The 22,366-nt window shown below is 31.8% G+C and overlaps 2 protein-coding genes across 2 annotated transcripts in view; both read right to left on the bottom strand.

The window, feature by feature from the left end:
• LOC143047776 (uncharacterized) overlaps positions 1–3,026 on the bottom strand; it is a 28,477-nt gene extending 25,451 nt beyond the window's left edge. The window contains exon 1 of the mRNA XM_076221024.1: positions 1,243–3,026. Within this exon, the coding sequence (XP_076077139.1) occupies positions 1,243–2,249 (1,007 nt within the window). The 5' untranslated portion in view covers positions 2,250–3,026. The remainder of the gene's footprint in view (positions 1–1,242) is intronic.
• Positions 3,027–16,837: 13,811 nt separating this feature from the next.
• The window catches only part of LOC143047775 (uncharacterized), a 33,173-nt gene continuing 27,644 nt past the window's right edge, over positions 16,838–22,366 (bottom strand). The window contains exon 7 of the mRNA XM_076221023.1: positions 16,838–17,523. Coding sequence (XP_076077138.1) covers positions 17,503–17,523 — 21 coding nt within the window. The 3' untranslated portion in view covers positions 16,838–17,502. The remainder of the gene's footprint in view (positions 17,524–22,366) is intronic.

Raw genomic sequence — 22,366 nt, 5'->3', positions numbered from 1 at the left:
AATTTTTTCACAATTTTATGGTCGGGGTATTTTAGCCGACTATGATTTATGATGGTTTCTCATTGTGAAATGCCGTACGGTACCAGCGGCCTTTAATTACTTACTACCACGTCGAATTTGTATCATGAGTGCTGGAAAGTGTTCGACCCTATGAATCTGTAGGGCAGGTTGGATTTTTTTTGTAGATCTTGTACAGCTCAAACTATACTGTGGTTAGTCCTTGTACTTCTACGTCTCCCGTGCTGGTTAGAGAGGGTGTTCATATCTTCTCTGGGTTGGATTAAGTTTCATCCGTATCGGACTTCTTCTCCTGAATTAAAGCTTTAAGTCGACGAGTATGCATCTCTATCCGTGCTTTTGGTGAGTTCTATTACTTAGTAATGATACTTTGCATGATTTATCATGTGAAGTCATTTCACCATATTACTTTGGAGACATCATAGACGTCTGTCCTGGGGAAAATCTACTACTTGACCATAAGTGGTTAAAGTAATTGTATTCATCTAGTTAATGATACCAAGGGTTCACGAAAGAGAATGGATGTGATCATCACATCAGATTGTGTTTCTTGTGTATAAATATAACATATATATCTCTATAAATACCTATCAAATGTATAGTCGTACGATGAAGCTTTGGTAACTATAAACTGATAGAAGAAAAGTGACTATTCTTTTTTTTCATAAAAAGTTCTTACCGTGACGTCGCCGACGTTATATTACAAGGCGGAAAATTTAGCTTCTCACGCTAACTGTGGGGGAAAAATTGGCCTGATCCTGGTTTTCCCCCCCATAACGCTGAGGCGGAAAAGTAGGATCATGCCAATTTTTCCGGGGGGAAATATTGGATCGATCCAGTCTTTCCCCCCGGAAAATTTGGCATGGGGGAAGAATGGCTATAGGACACCGGCTACGTAACGCCGTTGACCCAGGTTTTAAATCATTGACCTCGACTTTTTACCGACGTGAGACTGTTTGAACAGAGTTGCTAAGCTTGACAAAAAATGAATTAATCCACTTCCAACTTGCTGTTGAAACAGTGAAGAGCTACTGTTTATACGATACACAACACACAAACACTATTCAATCAATCGAATGATAAATAATCACTGTATTCAACTATTAGCTCTTTCTCACAATATGAACTCGTATGTTGCACTCAAAAAACAAAAAGCTTCATATCATAGCTGGCATTGATCTTTGATCTATATGCACAAAAACTTATAATCGGTATATATCTTACCTCGATTTAATAACCAGCTTGTCTTTTCCACAAATATCTCGCATGATAACATTTGGTTTTTTTCCAACGTGACCATTTGTAAGGAGCTTTCTTATATGCATTGAAACTGTTTCCTGTATCTCCTGTAAGTCACCATTTTTTTCAATGTTCTGCTGTACTACTAATATAAGGGCTTTAAAGCTACAATCTTGTAAAAAACTGAAAACAGCTTCTTCAAACATTGGTTTGGCAGATTCATGTTCACGAATGTAGGTAGTATTCATAACCTGCCCAAACTTATGATACACTTCGAATATCATTGCTTGTTGACGTTTTTCATCTACTTTCATGGAACCGGATTTTGAACCATGCTTAAATGTCCCTCTGATGTAATGAAGCATGCTTAAAAACCAACCGTCAAGCAAATAACGTGTGTCTGTTTCGTCTAAGGATATGAACTTTTCATTGTTTAACAAATCAATAAAATGGCTCTGTACTTCCACACATTTTGATGTTGAAAAATGCTTCATCACTTTCAAGCATTGGAACTTTTCATTGAAAAACTTTTTATCACTTAAGACAGTTAGTAAAAGAGGTATGTTAGTAAAAGTTTTAATGCTTTCTAAACACGATATAATTGCTGTTTCTGCTATCTTAACCACTCCCTCTGATATTTCCGGCAATTGCGAACTTACTCGACTGTTCCAGAGATACAAAACACTTAACAGATCATTTTCACTACTAAATGTCTTAAATTGTCCTTTATCTTTCACTTCCAGATGTTCAATGGACGTATCCAATATGTCCAGCCAAAGCAATCCCTTACCAATGACACTATTAAGGAACTGTAAATGAACATCTCTTGGTAAATAAACAGAAATCTTTTCAAGAAGCTCATATTTTTCATTGACCAAGGATTGTTCGTATAACCTCACCAGGAAGCTAACACAATCAAAATCTTTTGCATTCGAATAAAACGGGAACGGATAAGTTTGTTTCAGTTTCTCATTATTTGAACTTTCTATCATTGAAAGCAAAGCAGAGTCATCTATCAAATTCAAAGTGAAACTAATATATAGCAAAACCGACGACTCCTTTTTGTAGTAAAACTCAAAAATATCTGGTAAGATACTTGATATTGAATTTACACATGCAGAAGTAAGCTCTTTTCTATTTGATCCTTTGCATGAATACAGTAAAAGTTCAGTTATTTCTTTTTTAAAAAAAAAATCTTTGTGTTCTTTTCTTTTAATTTGAAAGCCGTCTCCAACATTTGTGAGAAAAAAACAGTATGCAAGAATATTGTTCGCTGTTAGGGTACAATGTTTCTTTACACAGTTTGCAACTATCACAGACTTTTCTTTAGATTGTATATCTTGTAAGCTCAATACCTGACTAAAGTTATCATTTTCAACACGCAATACTTTGGTTAATGACTCCAATTGAAATAGACATTCTTTGATATCAGTATTACCAACTCTGTTAATTAAATATATAACTATTTCACTTATTGCATCTTCCACGCTTGTTTTAGCACCTGATAGATTGATAAAGATATATGGCGTGGACGAGTGGTCTACCAAAGAATCTAGATAAATGTCATAAGATTTCAATTCCCAATAGGCTGTACATTTTACTTCAATAGAAAAACAGAGTTCTTCAAACTGTTTAATGTCTTCAGTCCTAAAATGTCCTTGCCATAAAAATGTTCTGGGTATATTGCACAGCTGAATATGTTTTCCATTGATAAATAGATAACATGTAAGAACATTTTTTGGTTTCACGTCAAGATAGATTATGAAGAGTTTCTGTAAAACCTGAAAATGAAAAGCGGCTTTGAAATTTAAAAAAGAAATACATGCAATATGATTAAACAACACTGTCTACATTTGTAGATATATAATATAAAATAATATAATATAGATAAGTACGCCACAACATGTGACAGCTCTACGACAGATCCATCTATTAAATCACCAAGGGAAGGTGACACACGGCTAAAAACACATTTTATTATATTCATATCTGCTTTAAATATCAGCACAACAAGGTTAAATCTGCATTATTCAGTAAACATATTGTTGAATTTTGTTTTCGAACTTGTCAGTCATTTGATTATTTGTACATATTTTTATTCAATATTTTTTTTTTCAATATTTCATAGTTTGAGTTAGACGTACTCATTACTAGTGTAGGTACGATTTATCTGTTACTACGCAGGAATCAAGTATTGCACTGAAGAAAGATAAATAAGTGAAGATGAAGTTCTAGACATTTGACTCCATGGTTTCATCCAAGTTGACTTAATGGAAAAGTACAAAAAAACAGGAATTAGTAGTTACTATACTAAGTTCAAACCACAAGAGATTCCCAACGATAGAAGCCATCACAAGAAAAATAAACTATAATATCTTCTGTTTTTCGAAAGACTCGAAGCTTTTCTGGTAGAGACAACAAAGGAGATTTGTTATTTGGCATCTGGCTTTAGGATGTTAAAATTGGTAAAGGACATAAAGTTTTAATATTTTTTGCAGCAGTTTGTGAAATGATAAAAAAACTATGTTGAGGCAAAACGGTGTCCAGAGAAAGTTAAGCTGACATATTCTATGAGAAACCACTGCCATTGAACTTTTAAATGTGCTTCAGAAAGGACAAATGCCCGAAGAATTTGTGCAAAACAATATGCAGTTTTACGTTTTCATTTAAACTTCTTTTGTTTTGGAGAAAGGGACAAAATAATCCCAGTGATATAAGAACAGTCGTATCTAATGACGGTCAATTAAAACATATATATTTGATATCTTTGTTTTCGGAAACGGGGCAAAATAAACTTAGTGACATGGATATGGTCTTATTCAATGACGGTCATTTAAAACAAAAATCTAATTTTATCTTCTGCATTCAGCTAGAGAACTGTATAATCTCATAAAGATTGATGCATGTTACAAAAGAAGACATTGTGATTTATGTTGATGAATTCATCAATGTACCAAGAAAGATAACATTATTTAAACTGTAAAGAACTCTTTTGTTTTTAAAAGAAGCTAATTGTCTATCTGATAAATAAAAAGCGTGTTAAACAATATAAACTTTCTATTTGGGAAATAATATTAGTAACACCTTTCATAGTAAAAGTTCAACAACACCTACCGTTATCTTGATGATATATTTTTTGTTAAATATACCCCAGTTCTCTAAATATGAATAACAAGACAAAACAATTCGACTTACTTTTCTTACCACATCAACTGCAAATGCAAAATTGGCATGGAGAAAATAATTGGCTTGTTCCCATATCTTTTTAGTTATACGCACAATTAAACATCTGAATTACTATACAAAGCAAAATTAAGGGTCTTTGATTGTACCACAATGAGTTTCTAATGTTCTCACCATTAAACCTGAAACTTTAGTGCAATTCTACTTGGTCCTGATATCAATTTTGGTATTGCAGACAATTTTTTTTATTGTACACATTACTCACTTGAGAATGTAGAAAATGAAGACGACATGACCCTAGGATCATATACTGCAGTATCGTCGTTGAGCCTGAGTTTATAAGTAGATTGATTTTTTTCATATTTTTATTTTTACTGTAATTGAAAACTTCGTCCCCATAATATGAGGAAGGCATATCCGTGAAAGGGGACGAATTCTGTATGGATTCGGTATTTTAATTCAAACATATCTTAACTTCAAAAATTTTCAAAAAAAAGAGACGAAAATACCGTAACGTTTCCGATTTTGGTTCTGTTGTTAGTGATTTTAGTTGTGACGTTATTTAAGTTATGACATCATATTCAATGTAAACAAAGAAACGCTACCGTCAGATAACGTTTTTTTCATGTCAAAGAATTATTAAAAATGAAATTGGCAGTTTGTTCCTTCCTATATTTTACTAGACTGATGAATATATAGTTTCCTCAAAGTCTCATGACAAACAAGACCGGAAGAAGAAAGCAGATTCAGCGCGAATGCGGGAAATTAAAAAAGTAAACGCTTTTGAGTTCATAGTAGAACGTTTTTTTGCGGGAAATTTTAAAAACTAATTTTTTTTTATTTTTTTTTTTTAGTTTTCTTCTTTAATAGGGGACTTTCTTATTATTTTGATCAAATGATTTTCAGTTCAGAAAAAGGCAATTTTAGCAAAGGCAATAACCACTGTGTCTAAACCACACCGGCACAATGACGGAACATCAATAGACAGAAGAAAGATAGGTTCCTCCTTATTTCTTTTTTTTTTATGATATCGAAGAATACATATACATATACAACTATTTTCTATCGTGAGATGCAATATTTTCTACAACCGTTCTATATTAACGGAGAAATAAGTAAAAATGCAAAATGCAAATTGACGAATTGAGTGAACCTTGCCTCGAAATTGTTTAATATCTCGTTAAATTATTCACAATGTACGGAAAGAAAGGTACGGAAAGATAGCTACTTATACGGAGATTGCAAAACTTGTCATTATGAACATCTCAATACTTGTATTTCTGTGTAATTCATACGTTAGTAAAAACTATCTATTCTAACAAATTAATTCCTTCCAAATAACACTTATCAGATGCTTGATTTCTTTTTAATGACAACATATATTTCACGTTCGTTGAGCATATTTCTCAACAGATAATCGGTATTCTCTCAAAAATATCTATAGATGTCATCGTGATTTTGTTGACCATGATTGTATTTCTTTCTCTCCGATGGCTATCGATACGCTTCGATTGTAACCACGACCATAATTCGATTTATCTTCGAGTTGTTACATAACATTAGCAGCAAAAATATTTCAAAGCATATTGTAACCGCCGGGTCATTAACAAGTGGTTTCAAAATGTTATACCTTGATTGATTAGAATACAACTTCTTAAGGTAGACAATAAACAAATGGGGAAGACGGGTAATGATTTTGCTGTCAAAAGGCCGAAGGGCAAGCTACATGTTTCCAAAACAAAAAGACACAAAAAAAAACAATCCAAAACCATATTATGACAAATACTTCTGGATGGTAATTTGAGGATCCCTTAGTTGAAGGAAATGAAATTAACTTTTCTGGAGATGGCTTGAATCAGATTGGTGAGAAACGATACAATCTAAGTCAAGATTATTTCATCTTTCAATAGTATTAGCACATTTGACTTTCTACAATTGCCACAAGTAGGCCCCATTCCAAACTAAAATATGTGTCAAAAATATCCAACTACCAACCATTATTGACATGTACATTTTCAAATCTATATATGATATTCATAATTATCGACAAAAACAACTACTGTGGACCGGTTCAGTGATAGTGAGACCTTCTCCATCTCTCAATGTCTATAAAATGGCAGTTTGACTACCGATTGATATTGATATTATCTAAAGGATATATCTGAATATTGTTTTTCTTTTCGAATTGAACGGATGACCTAAAATGTCGTTTGAAATATTAATAATATCAAAAACCAACCGGACTTCTATTTCTAACGTCAATAACTATCTGAATGAACCGTTCAAAGGAATCAACTGTATCACTCATAGGTACTTAGGCATTGTACCCTCTTCTTTTGTGTTTTAATTTGATTTTAGTCAATTAATATTTCTTGAATATTTAAATCTATGATGAGATTTTGATATGTTCTTATTCCTATTCATGCGATTTTACAATAAACATTGGTCTATACCTACTGACCCTCTCTTCTTATTTAGCAAACAAGAGAGGAAACATACTTAAAAATAATGTTCTAATGTCATATCGTATATCTAGGAGAAAGAACATAGCAATTGAATGAAAATAAGAAAACATTGAAAGAAATATGACAAACAATTTTAAGTTTTAACTGTCAGTCTACATAGTCGACAGGACAAAGAAGGCATTAATTTAACTCTATTAATGTCAACATAAACCAAATGAGTGATTATTTATATGGCTCTACTATAGAGGTGTGTTTGGTTTATTTGAGTATATGAATATGGTCATGAATATCGAAGTATGGTCCAAATATTCATATTGTCCGAAGTTGATTATTAATGACACATAAAAAGGATATACAAAAAATCCTGCTTCTTTTTTGATAGAATAGATTAGTTTACATATAAATATCGAATTTAACGAACCTGTCCTTCCATTTGTGTATCTCTGCTTTGTGTAAGACCTTGGTTGTATTTTTCCGGATCCTGTCTGACCTGCCAATGACAAAATATTTTCTCTTTATCAAATTCATTTTGATATTACGTATATCTTAAAATAAAAACATACCATGCATATTTTTAATAATTATTTTTTCTTTTTCAGTGTCTGACATTTTTCATTGTATTTGATAAATTTTTGGTGTACAACATCTGAATATTGTGCCAATAACAGATGCACGAACATAGAGGCAATGCCATAGGACAAGAAATATATTTTTGATTATTTTCAACTTACAAGAAAAACAGAATATATCATGTGCATCAAAAATATAGATATTTAATTTTCAACTTTACTATCATCGTCAAACGTCACAGCATAACAAGTCAAATACTCAACAATTCAAAACATAGATTAGAAATAACTATATATGGTATGTGTGTCACAATGTGTAAACAAATATAGGTCAAAGATAGCTTTCAACACGGAGCCTTTGCTCACACCGAACAGCAAAATATAAAGGGCTACAAAATAACTAGTGTAAAAAACTCAAACAGGAAAACCAACCGTCTAATTTATATAAAAAACGAGAGACGAGGAACACTTAAGAACCTCACCAACAAGCGACAACCACTGAATTACAGGTTCCCGACACAGGACAGTTGCAAACAAAGGCGGCAAAAAATCACCATTTAACTTGTATGGTTCCTGCACTTTGACTATAATCCTTTTATTAGTTTCAAAAGGTAGCAAAAAGGCAAACACTGTTTTCTTTCAAAGTCATTAGTATGATTTTCATGGTATGCACACCATGACTGATTGAAACATTTTAGATTAAAAATGATTGCGTTATTTCCCCCCAAAATAAGGATTTAAATAAATATCTTCCACGATAGATTTTTCTAAAATCCTCTGTGAAAGATTCTTGAATAAATGTTCTTTTCAATTTCCATACCAAAAAATAGGGATCAAGGACATTATTATTTTGTTTTAAGACGTCGAAAATTATGATATAAGAGTTATTTGAGGGAAACGGAGATATATAGTCATATCACGATAGTAATTTTTTAAATACTCGTATCGACAAGTCGTTTTCTCAATTTCAATACATAAATATGGGTCAAGGATATTATTGTTTCGTTTTAATACATAAAAAATTATGATATACGAGTTATTTGAGGACAAGGAGATATATAGTCATTTAATGATAATATTATTTTAAACTTCTGCAGCCAATAGTAAATTTTACATGTATATTAATTTACAAAACATGATTCAATTTTATGGTTTATTATGTTTAAACAATATAATTGATTCGCAATATCATTTTTTTACACGACCACGCCCAAATCTATAGCTGATAGATGGAATCAAGCAAAATTGACTACCGTGTCGAAAATACGGAATTTCAACAAAAAAACACAATGGGCATTTTCAAAGCGATTATATATTCAAAATATATTGCAAAAGACTATACATCTTAATTGGACGTTAGTAATTAAGAGTTTAAAATATCTCTTTTCATTCTAAGATTTTTTTTGTGTTCGTGTTCTTATTCATGCGATGTTAGAATAAACCGTGGTCTATACGTGCTGACCTTCTATTCTCATATAGAAAACGAGAGAGAGAAAACACTTATAAACTACTGTATTTAAAGATGTAAACATATATCAATTGACAGTTGTTGTCCATTCGTTTGATGTGTTTTGTCTTTTGATTTTGCCATTTGATTGGGGACTTCCCGTTTTGTCCTATGAGTTCAGTATTTTTGTGTTTTACTTTCTGAATGACAATAAGTAAAAATTCAAAGAAAGAAGAATATAAAACCTAATATATTTATCTGGGATAACAGAAAACAGTACATACCCATAACTGCTTCTTTTATGAGGATAAATAGATAAATTTTAGTCTAAATATTGATATTAACAAACCTGTCTTTCCCATGGTGTATCAATGCTGTGTGTGGGACCTTTGGTGTATCTTTCCGGATTCTGTCTGACCTGACAAAAACAAATCTTCATTTGAAAGTTCGTTTGATTATTAAGTATATCATAAAATTAACCTATACCGTTGTTTTAAATCTATGAATTTAGACTTAGGTATAATTTACAATAATCGAAAATTATACCAGAAAAACTATGGTATAATGTATTGATAGCATGGTTTATTTTTATCAACTGTACTATCCAAAACTAACGTTGACCACAATTATACCATAGTTTTTAAAAGATGTCACAACAGTTTTGATTCTTTTTGGCCCCGAAAAGAGCCTCTTCAGCAAAAGCTGTTTTCCAACTTATCATCAGCTTCGATCTTTTTATTCTGCGTTGGAATAACAATTTCCTTCCGTCTAGTTCGCTCAACATGAGTCTTTGCTGCTCTACAAAATTAAAAATGTGCGTATATCGATTCTTGTCAATTGTCAATTTGCGACATCTTTTGTGCCTTTCCTTCCCTCTATAAACGAGACTTCTAGCCTGGAAGAAATATAACTTTTATTCAAAAGTTAAAATTAAATCTTTTTTTTTTAATTACGCCTGATAAAAAAATAAGTATGTGTTATATTGAGTCACTGATAAGGTCTTTGTATCGGAACTAAACACATTTATTCTAAAAACAGTCGTGACATGACACGGGTTATGTTCTTCTCATATATGTTATGATGGTATGATACTAAACCCCTAACGGGAAGGATTGTGCCTGATGTTCATATGATGAAATCATAATCTTTCAGTCAGTTTAGTTGAAGTCTGGAGCTGGCATGTCAGTTAACTGCTAGTAGTCTGTTGTTATTTATGTATTATTGTCATTTTGTTTATTTTCTTTGGTTACATCTTCTGACATCAGACTCGGACTTCTCTTGAACTGAATTTTAATGTGCGTATTGTTATGCGTTTACTTTTCTACATTGGTTAGAGGTATAGGGGAAGGGTTGAGATCTCACAAACATGTTTAACCCCGCCGCATTTTTGCGCCTGTCCCAAGTCAGGAACCTCTGTCCTTTGTTAGTCTTGTATTATTTTAATTTTAGTTTCTTGTGTACAATTTGGAAATTAGTATGGCGTTCATTATCACTGGACTAGTATATATTTGTTTAGGGGCCAGCTGAAGGACGCCTCCGGGTGCGGGAATTTCTCGCTACATTGAAGACCTGTTGGTGACCCTCTGCTGTTGTTTTTTTATTTGGTCGGGTTGTTGTCTCTTTGACACATTCCCCATTTCCATTCTCAATTTTATGTGTAGAATGACATGTTGAAATATTAATGTAGGTTCGAACTAAATAAGATTAGAATATTACTGACTACTCGCCTTTTTTTTACAAAACTGTCAGGGAAGACCGGTAAAACTTGGCAGGGTCGAGATATTCAAAACAAGGCTTAAATCTGAGTCACATTTGCGTAGCATTTTCTTAATCTAGTAAAAAATCAAATAATAATTACGGTTTTGGTTTTTGATATGAATTATACGGGTAAGGATTTATTCAAAATCTTTAAGACAAAAAGAAAATTTGTTTTAACTTAAGGTGGCTCGGGTGTCTTCTTTCATGTTGAATTTTGAAGTAACATATAACAATTGGTCTAGATCTTTAGTGAAATGTGCAAATTTTGAGAGTAGTATGTAATTCATTTGTAAGATTTTTAGTGTTGAAAAAGAAAATTTTGTGTTTAATCATATTTACTGCTGTGTTTTCTAAAAAAAACCTAAGAATTTTGTTTTATTTAAATTTATTCAAATGTCCCAAAGAAGGTAGCAGGGGAAATGACTCAGATAAAGTAATTTTATAATAGAAAGTGTTGTGAATTAACCTATTTTAATGTGTAGCAAGAAAACAACTTCGGTGACCCCATTTTTTTCTTTTTCCTGATCTGAAAGCATGTTATAGGTATCTTCTCACATTTTATAATAAAATTTCTATGGTGTATTTTTTTTTTACACACAATACTGAATTTTCAATGCATAAACTATATAAAATCTGACAATTTTGCACAATCTGTAGCGTGCAATAAAGTCCGATGACCAATTTTTGTTTTTGAATAAAGCAATATAAAAACTTCATTTTGAGAAATTATCAAAAGCTTCTATTGATTTTAAATAAAGTCCCAGCCACCTTAATGATGTAGTCATCTAACGTTTCAGTTTTGTTCAAATTTTGTTCTGGAACTATTATCAAAATTTGTGTTTCAAGTGAAAAATATCAATGAATTTAAAAAAAATTTATAAACAATCTTCACTCTGTGACAAAATTGTGAATTTACCCGTCTCTTCAGCCAAAATGTCCTACATTAACACAAACCTATGTTTTGTCTATAGTTAAATTATATTTATCAAAAAGATATTATTTGACAAAAAAGATGTATTATCCCGAATAGCGATATTAATTTTTTGAGCTCTAACAACTAATGGTAATTAAATTGTTGATGTCCTTAAATGTAACCCACGGAACATTATTAGGTTTTATATTTTATTCATTTTATATGAGCTGCGTCCGATAGAAATCGACCTTATGCAAGTGTACGTAGATATATAAATCTATGAGAATCTGGTTGATTCTGGAACATTCATATACGAAATACAATAAAATAAAAGATGAAGTTTGGTCTGTTTTATAGCATTCGATAAATAGTTCAACTATAGCACAAAGCCCTAGACCTTCTGTTGAACTTTTTTTCATAACCGAATAGGTTAACAGATGCATTGTGTTGATTTGCATAAGGTAGATTTCTATTCGACACAGCTCATATGATAAAATTGAATAAGAAATATGTTTTCTTCCAAAAAAAGAGAAAAATTCAAAATTCACAAATATGACAGCATAGGACATTTGACACGAAAAAGCACAAAACCTCCATTTTTTTATAGTTAACTTTATTTCATGTTTAGTGAAAGTATGAAAAAATGTTAACTTGTAAAACTGTGATTTATTTTAATGACAATAACCAAAAATGGGTAAACATTGTTGACAAATTGGAAAATCATAACAAATGGGTACTTTTAAATGGCTGTAGCAAAAAAAGAAGCGCACCATCATATGCTTTTTTTACAGTCACATAAACACAAGACTCAGGTAAAAGAAAAAAAGTTTCATTTTAGAAACTATTGGCTCCTTAGAGGTTCAGGTCCCATGGATGAATCTTGTATAACTGATATTCGCGCCTGTTAAGAAGTCTGTGATTTTGAGAAAGAGGGCGGGGTTGGATTGTTAGGCACAAACTAAAGAAATATTTTTAATGCAAAAAATATTTTAAAAATATGCAAATTATTTTTAACGGTGAAAGTCACAATAGATTAAAACAGATACTTTATATTTTTTGGATAGTTTGTCAGTGTATCGTAAATTATGCTTAATTATAAGGTTTTGATGAAACCCCCCGGCAACCTCACTCGACCTTGTTTTGTAATGTTAAGGCCGGGGCTTTCAACAATAACTATGATACAATCTACGATACAATCTACGATACAATCTACGACACAATCTACGATACAATCTACGATACACTGAAAAACTACCCAGAAACTAGGAAATACCTATTACGTTATACATACAATGATTATACTGAATTTCTTTTTTCATTTTTCATTGTATTTGATAAATCTTTGATGAACAGCATATGAATTAATTTGTCAATTACAGATGCACAAACACAGGGCAATGCTATAGGACACAAAATACACTTTTAATTATGTTTAAATAACAAGAAAAACAGAATAAAGGTGCATCATACTATATTGATATTTGAGTTTTAGCTATACTATCATCGATATAAAAAACGACAAACAAGAAAAATTGAAGAACCACACCAACAAAAATCAACTAAACTACAGGTTCTAGACTGAAGACAGATGCAAAAAAAAAAGCAGCGGGTTTAAACGGTTGAACAGGTGCAAAATAAATGAACTTGTAGGGTGCATGGATTCTTACTTTTATCCATTCATAAGCTGCAAGATGTAGCAAAAAGGCAAACACTATTTTTGTCTTACTCTTTAGTATGGATTTCATAGTATGAAATTGAGAATGGAAATGGGGAATGTGTCAAAAAGACAACAACCCAACCATAGAAAAAACAACAGCAGAGGGTCACCAACAGGTCTTCAATGTAGCGAGACATTCCTGCACCCGGAGGCGTCCTTCAGCTGGCCCCTAAACAAATATATACTAGTTCAGTGATAATGAACGCCATACTAATTTCCAAATTGTACACAATAGACTAAAATTATAATAATACAAGACTAACTAAGGCCAGAGGCACACCTTGATTAATTGAAACATTTTTTATTTGAATAGATTGCGTTATTTTCAAAAAAAATTAAACAAAGAGAATTTTCATAACGTGATGACAAACAACAGATTAAAACAAATATTTCAAAAATGTTTGTTAAAGGGAGTTCAGGGGAATAGAAAAAAATGACTCATACTTTGTGAACTTAAACTTTGAAGCATGGTTTTTGAAAAAAGCCAAAATAATTGGGAGACACTGGCCATCCAAGATATTTTTGTACCTCTGAAAATGAGTGCAAATGGCCTAATTTCTTAATATAGGGAAAATAGACATAAAACCTCTTTGATTTTTTCACAGCAAAACAAAAAATGACAGAAGTTGCTCATTTTACATACTAAAAAGGTTGATGGCTTACTTTTATGATATTGGAATAAAATTTGGGGTTCAGCGACCATCCAACAGATTTTTTTTATCTCTGAAAATGAGTGAAGAAAGGCTAAATATGGGGAAAATGGACATAAAACATTTGAGAAACCATTTTTTTTTCAAAAGTGATTAAATATTTCGCGATGGTGCCTTGCCATGGCTTTGTTTGCTTTTTGACCTTGAATGTTTGTCCCTAATATTTTATTAAGTATGTATTTGCAGTCAGGTATCGCAGATCAAATTATTCGTTCATAGTGTGTTAATTTACGTTTTTTGATTGAGTTAAGCCTTCCAATTTATATTTTATCGAATGTTTTTCTCTGTTGTGATGTTAACAGTTGTTGCAGAATAAAGGAGAAGGTTTGGTATCATTTTCTTGTTTTGCTTTATAAATATTTTGACATGAGCGTCACTGATGAGTCTTATGTAGACGAAACGCGCGTCTGGCGTACAAAATTATAATCCTGGTACCTTTGATAACTAATTAAACGTAGGGAAAATTCGCGATTTTTTACTTATGGTTTAAATATGTTCATTATGACATAATATATATATTCACAAAGTTTTATCGCTATAATTGCAGTAATAAAGGAGAAATTCAATAATCAATGAAAAAATATTAACAACTTCCTGTAGGTCGTGACGTTTTCTCCTGGTTTTTGCATGCCGGGATTTAAAATACAATCATTAAAAGTCTTGGTTTTTAACCATATTTTAACGTAATCGTAAGCGCGTCGATGACTTCTGCTTTATCTAATAACCAGCCGATAATAAGAAGATAAAACGCACAGACGTGCAATTGTACATATTCATGAGATAAATTTTCTATGTTAAACGTATATATTCAAATTAATTTTTTAGACAACACAAAATGTTATAAATTTATTTTTAATTAATGCATTTTCGGACTGATAAGGTGAACAAATTAAAGTACAATAATCTGTAAAGACAATATGTTGGTGTACTCTTATTGACCTTTTACTGTCTCTGCTATGACTAGGTTTATACGATGTGTGTATTCGCGGTTCTGTGGCAAAACTCGTAGATGGCTTGTTGAAAGGTAAATTGTTATTTGCACTTCGGTATCATGTTAACCACGCCTCTAGGGCACACCTTGCCAGGTGTGACTGTCTATTCGGATCAGTGGATTATAAAACAAGGGAGCATTTAATACACACATTTAAAATACATATTCAAGATGGTGACAAATGAAAATAGATCGCCGTGGAATTATTTAATCTATTATTTATTTGAATTCAAATAAATTAATTTACTAAGAAATAAACAATTTTCGGTTAAAGACGGGAAACTTAATTCATGTGTCAGAATGAAATGATATACACCTCTTGTCCTTGATTTATGTCTCATAAAAAAGGGGAACTTAGAAATTAGAAATAGCTTTACCAAAGCATTTTGATTGTCTTTATTAGGCAAAAAAAAGTACGAAAATACTTACATTTAGACTTTTGAAACCCATGTATTAATTTATATCTGAAACTATTTGAAGATAACTCTACCGAAGCGGAATATAATACGTACAAATAAAGAAAAACTACTGTTGTTTTTTAATCTTTGCACATTAATGATTAATTATTGTTATCAATAATATTGTTCATTTAATTACTTAATTAGTACCTTAAATATGTCTACCGCTTGGCATTAAATCTCGGTGTGGTAGGAAACGATTATTACATATAGATTATATTATTTGGATGAGGATTTGAGCTAGTCTATAAAAACACATTAATTAGTTAACATACACTCGAGACCAAATACAGTTGTTGTAATAAAACTTATATTTTAGTCATGCATAACTGATATTGACAAAATTAGAATAGTTCGTCCCTACATCGTTGTTCTTGAAACAATCATTATTAGTATACATGTAAGTTTCCTGACGTATAAGCGACATTGAGGATGAGCTCCAGAGAAAGCAGACTAGTAGCGTTTCGTTAGTTTGTTTGTTGGGAAAGGAGAGGAAATGCAACCAGTTGTACAGATAACTTGAACGACAGAATAATCATACAAGCATATATAGTCAACACAACCAGAAAGAGTTCCAATCGTTGGACCATGAGTTGTCAATCTGTATGAATAGATTTCCAATACAACCATATTATTGAGAAGGAATGTTTACATGCTATACTCTCGTACTAGTATTACAGGGTTATTGTGGTGTTCACCTTAGACACACATCTTTTTAACGATGTTTTAAAAAAAAGACAGAACCAATTTAATGTCATATTTCCCTATTTTTTTAATATAACTAAAAGGTTTTTATCTGACAAGAATACCCCTATTTAGCGGACAAGCAATGTATTTTTATAATTAGTGTCCGTCCAGTGGCATATATAACAATTGTGATGACGAGTCCTTCCTTTGTTCGAGAACAATCTTATTGAAATATAAATCTGTGATTTTACTATGTCCACAACTTCGATGAACCAAAGCAAGTTATACATCGACCTGTATTTAAATCAAATTGGTTCTCTTCTTCTTCTTCTTTTCGTATACAATAGTCTATCGACATTCGATGATTACATACTGTTGGCATACGTGGACTAGTCTATTTACAAAACTTTTACCCCAATTCATTCAAAATATATATTTTTTGCTTATGTTCAATGTATACATGTATATATTTTAAATTGCGCTATAGTTCCGTAACTTTCTACCCAGTCGTATAAACGAATCGTCGAGAACTGCGTTCATTTTTTAAATCAATATTTTTGGTATGTTATTATTATTATTATTATTACAAGGCATTTTTATAGCATTTTATATAAAAATACAATTACTCTAAGCGCTTTACATGTTAAAACAAAAATACACAAGTTCGTACATACACGAAATTACAAAGTTAAAAATATACCGAGATATGTATAAAGCATACATCAAATCAACTATAAAAAGTTAAGACTACAGCAGCTTGGTAAAAAATTACTTAAAAGAATTATTAATGAATAAGTAAAAATTTTAATAACTAAATATTTCTAAAACTTGCTGAATTTTGTATTTAAAAATAAGTTACTAAAATATTCCGGCTTGTAAAAAATAAAATAAAAATACAAACGTTATATCGAAATATACAGCAAGTCATAAAATCAGAATAAAATGTACAAAATATTAAAAATCAACATCAGTCAAATACAACCAATCACAGTTCCAGGTCTTAACTTATGAGCGATCCACAAATGCAACTTTGAATAGATGCGTCTTCAGTCCTTTCTTAAACAGTTCTAGCGATTGTTCATTTCGAAGATTTGTTGGAAGGCTATTCCACAGAGTTCCGGCCGCCACATCGAACCTCCGTTCACCATACATTTTGGTCCGTGCATTTTTTTGGCATCTCAATTAAAGAAGCATTTTCAGATCGCAACGATCGTGCTGGTTTGTAAAAATGTATTAGTTCACTAAGATACGCAGGTGCAAGTCCATGCAAGGCTTTGAATGCGTAAAGCAACAGTTTGTACTGGCATCTGTTCCACTCTGTCCTTCACTAATGACAACGAGTATATATTACATTTTCCCAAATTCACCCTTGGAAAAAATATTTAAATAGATTTTAATTTCATCAAATCTTATTTTTTGGGGTATTATTTATATTTTTATGAATAATATTCTTTACACCAGAAATGTTATTTATAAACAAGCGTATGAGTTTAGTAATGACAAGTAAGACAGACTTGTATATTATACATCTGATAGTTCAAAATGGAAAGTTATAAGTTATCGGCCGTGTACACTGATCAATACCTGCAGAAGTGAAACGAAGCATAAACTTGCAAGCCCGACAGGAAATCGCTTGAATACCTGGACGTGTCACCTCACACCCCTCACAATACCTTTGGAAGTAATACCTTTAGCCATGCTGGTGATCAGATGAGGGAAGATCAGAATTTATTTGAAAAAAGTTTATTACTTTAAAGAATTATGAACAAATTAGATTTTCGAAAACAATTTTCACGGAACACTTATTTATGATTTCAACTTTGACTTTTTACCTAATTCCAATATTAACAGTTTAAAACAACAGACCATGGTAATTAAAAAAAAAATAAGAATATTTTCCGTATCAAGTTAGTTAGTCGGATAAAACAACCGTACGAGTGACAAGATATCGACACGCAATTACGACTACATCGGTTACTGTCGTTTTGTTCCTTTGTGGTTTATAGACATATCGTTGTTATAAATCGAGAAAGAAGACAAAATGGCCGAACGCAGAGAATTGATACTCTAAATTTAAAATCGATGGTGATCGCTTATCTAGCGGAATAAAACTTTAATATCTATGAATTTGAGCATTTTTATACAGAATGAACATAATATCATTTTTTTTATTTTTTTGCGAAGTTTCCCTTTAATCCTGCTGCAAATGTTTGCACCTGTCCTAAGTCAGGAATCTGATGTGCAGTAGTTGTCGTTTGTTTATGTAATTTTATACGTTTCTCGTTTCTTCTTTTTTTTTTATATAGATTAGACCGTTAGTTTTTCCGTTTGAATGGTTTTACATTAGTAATGTTGGGGCCCTTTATAGGTTGTTGTTCGGTGTGAGCCAAAACTCCGTGTTGAAGGCCGGACATTAACCTATAATGGTTTACTTTTTTAAATTGTTATTTGGATGTAGAGTTGTCTCATTGGCACACATACCACATCTTTCTATATCTATAAAACATCTTTGATTGAATTTTCACAGCAAAATAAATCACAGAAGTTGCTATTTTTTCATACTGAAAAGCTTGATGGCTCTATTTCATGAAATTGGAATATAAATTTAGGGACCACCGGCCATCCAAGAGATTTTTTGTACAGGCGATTTCAGTCTTAGGCAAAATCACGAATTTATATCCACGAACATGCAAGTTTTCCTTAATCCATTGGTACACACGAAAATAAATGAATCAACAGTATTTCAAATGTCATCAACATGTCGCTTTCAAGTTCCATTTGTAAGAATTACATGAATTAATTAAAACTTCATATGATTATCTCAAGAATCATTTGTAGATATAGAAGTAGCATATAGATTTTTTAAAACGAAACTGACCCTGGAGTCAATTTGGATAAAACAAGGACTTAGCTATGTATGTGTACTCTATATGTCTCCTTTCTGATGAGTAACACCATGTGATATGGTGTAAATAAGATATTTCGTACATAAAATAGGCATACATTAGTGTAAGCATTTGCGTATCAAGTTTATTAACTAGGCTGTGATAGTATTAACTTCCATATGGTTTCAACTATCTTTCAATTCTGTTTTTGTGTATGTGAAGGAAGCACTTTAGTCATTTTTGGTAGGGATGAGCAGCCGCAATTTCAAGTTCTCTGCTATTTTCATATATTTTGAATAATTAATTGTGAAGATTTCTTGCTTTTACGCTATTCAATGTTATTTAAAATTTCAAAAATTTTGAATAAAAATTTACTACAAGTACACAAAAAAAAATTTAGAAGTATTTAACCCCAAACTCAATCCCAAGCTTCCCTTAGTGGTAAGGAACCTTGTAGTACCATTTTAGAGAGATCCATACACTCAAACAGAAGTTATTGTACTTGAAAAATGCTTGATTTTGACCCTTTTTTACCATTAATTCCGAAACGTTTAGGAGAATAAACCCCATACTTAATCTCAGCTTTCCCTTTGTTATATTGAACTTTGTGGTACAATTTTAGAGAAATCTTTACACTCACACACAAGTTATTTCCAGATGTAAACATGCTTGTTTTTGGCCCCTTTTTTTTCTTAAACTGTTGATACCATAAACAACCAAAAATATCCCAACCTTCCTTTTGTGTTATTGAACCTTCTGTTAAATTTTAGAGATCCATTCACTTAAACTGAAGTTATTGTTCGGAAACCATATGTGTTTTCAGAGGACGCTGACTCGGACGATGACATCTTTGCAATATACAACGCAAATAAACGTTTGGCGGTCGTATACAAATCTTTACCATAGACATATGTGCATTAGTAATATCTCAGATGTTATTTTCCAAAAAAGTATACTTGTACATAAATGTTAATTTGTGATTTACTAGTTAATATTAAAAGTATATTGCAGATATTAAGGTCCACTCAATGTGCTATTTACATTGTTTAAGTGCAATTGTCAGATATTTTAGCCAGGGATTGGATACAGGCATTTTTTTTAACGAGGGTTTAAACCATATGTCCCTATTCAAAAGCATTGATTGTAAAAAAAAATAAAAGTGGGGATTCCAACACCATGAAGCACTAACTTTCACTTCCCATGATGTATTTGTATATATTTTTTGTAATTTGTTATGAATCCTGTATAATGGCCTTACTGACTGGTTTACGTACTAAATTATTATCCTGGTACCTTTGATAACTATTTACACCACTGGGTCGATGCCACTGCCGGTGGACGTTTCGTCCCCGAGGGTATCACCAGCGCAGTAGTCAGCACTTCGGTGTTGACATGAATATCAATTATGTGGTCATTTTTATAAATTTCCTGTTTACAAAACTTTGAATTTAAGGATTTTCTTATCCCAGGAATAGATTACCTTAGCCGTATTTGGCACAACTTTTTGGAATTTTGGACCCTCAATGCTCTTCAACTTCGTACTTATTTGGCTTTATAAATATTTTGATATGAGCGTCACTGACGAGTCTTATGTAGACGAAACGCGCGTCTGGCGTACTAAATTATAATCCTGGTACCTTTGATAACTATTAACACATAATTTCTCTGTCAAATGTTACATGTACATGCTCAAATTGGCATTTATTTTTTATGTTAAAAGTTTATTCAATATGAGAAGAAGAAATAAGTGTACCAAGTTACATTTTTGACATTAGAAAGTACATTTCGTATATGAAGGCAGTGTGCATGCATAGCCAAAACTATGACAACTTGAATTGTGGCAAAATCACCTGCATTCGAATATTCTAAAATTACAACAAGGAATTCTGTTTGTAAAAAGATCCTACTTTCAGGACCTATTCTCAATAACAACACAAATGGTCCTACCTTGTGTAGATGTATACACATCTAAACTCTAAGGTCCACAAACTTTCAAATAAATAACGTGAGCGAAGTTCCATGAGCGATGCTTATGGATACAAGTATATTTCAGCCTGAACAAGAGGGGGTAATTCTTTTGTTGTTCATCATGATCACTGGTTTGTTCAGAAATAATTTCCGCTAACTTTACGCTTGCAAATAATTTCTGGGGTCGTGAATCACTCTTTGAGTACTTGAAGTCAATTCATTAGTACTAACTTAACAGTTTTCCCGCTTTTCATGATGTGTTTACATCCATAGTTTGCATACTTGCCGAAGCATTTCAAGTGTTAGAAAAGGGTGAAACTGCTTCACATGCTACCATAATGGAGATCGTTTTCTAAAATCGATCTGCGTAACAGCATTCATGAATCGAGTTAACGTGTTCCATTATCATAAATTATAATTGTCTTTCTCTTTCTCCGAATTCAAGAACATGGTCCATATTTTTTTTTAGAACGGAAGTACATTTCCAATTGTGAAAGTTGCAACAATAAACTTGATTAAGAATTGAAATTTCAGATTTTACCTACTAGTATTTAACTCGTCCACAATGTAATAAAATAAAAACGATTATTCTAATAATCAAATGTTATTCTTATGGCAAATTACGACAATATCACTTTACGATATAATTGCGCCGCTTCATGCACAGACGGCGCGATTATTTAAACCTCCCAACTAACTTAAAATAGCTTGATTGTGTCTATCTTCGACGATTGATTTTTCTAAAAACGTCTGTAAAAGCCGCATGAATCAGTGTTGTTCTCAATTTCAATACAAAAACTAGGGATCAAAGACATCATTGTTTTGTTTTATCACATCGAAATTATTGAAATAGATATTATTTGACAAAAAAGACATATTATCCGAAATAACGAGAATAATTGTTTGGGCTCTTACAACTAATGGTAAATTGTCGATGTCATCAAATGTCACCCAATACACAGAACATTAGTAGTTTTTTTTTTTTTTTATATTTTATTCATTTTGAATGAAACAATTGAATGAGAAATACTAATTGCCTACTGTGTCAAGAATTGTTAACTTCAAAAAATAGAGTTGACTTTTTCTTAGCGCTTGTATCATCAAAATATATTGCAAAACAATTTAAATTTTAATTGGCTGTTATCAAATTTAAAGTTTTAATTTGTTCATGTTCTTATGCATTCGATGTTACAATATAACAGTGGTCTATCCGTGCTGACCCTGTTTTCTTATAAAAAAAAACAAAGGAGAAAAACGCGTATAGACTGCTGTTAATGTAGGATCGTATTTAATGAAAAAAAGAATATATCAATTGCATGAGATTAGGTAAAAAATGAAAAAAGAAAAGAAAAAAAAAC

This window comes from Mytilus galloprovincialis, chromosome 10 (genome assembly GCF_965363235.1).
Source record: "Mytilus galloprovincialis chromosome 10, xbMytGall1.hap1.1, whole genome shotgun sequence".
Lineage (NCBI taxonomy): Eukaryota > Metazoa > Mollusca > Bivalvia > Mytilida > Mytilidae > Mytilus > Mytilus galloprovincialis.
This window is presented reverse-complemented; position numbering and strand designations above follow the sequence as displayed.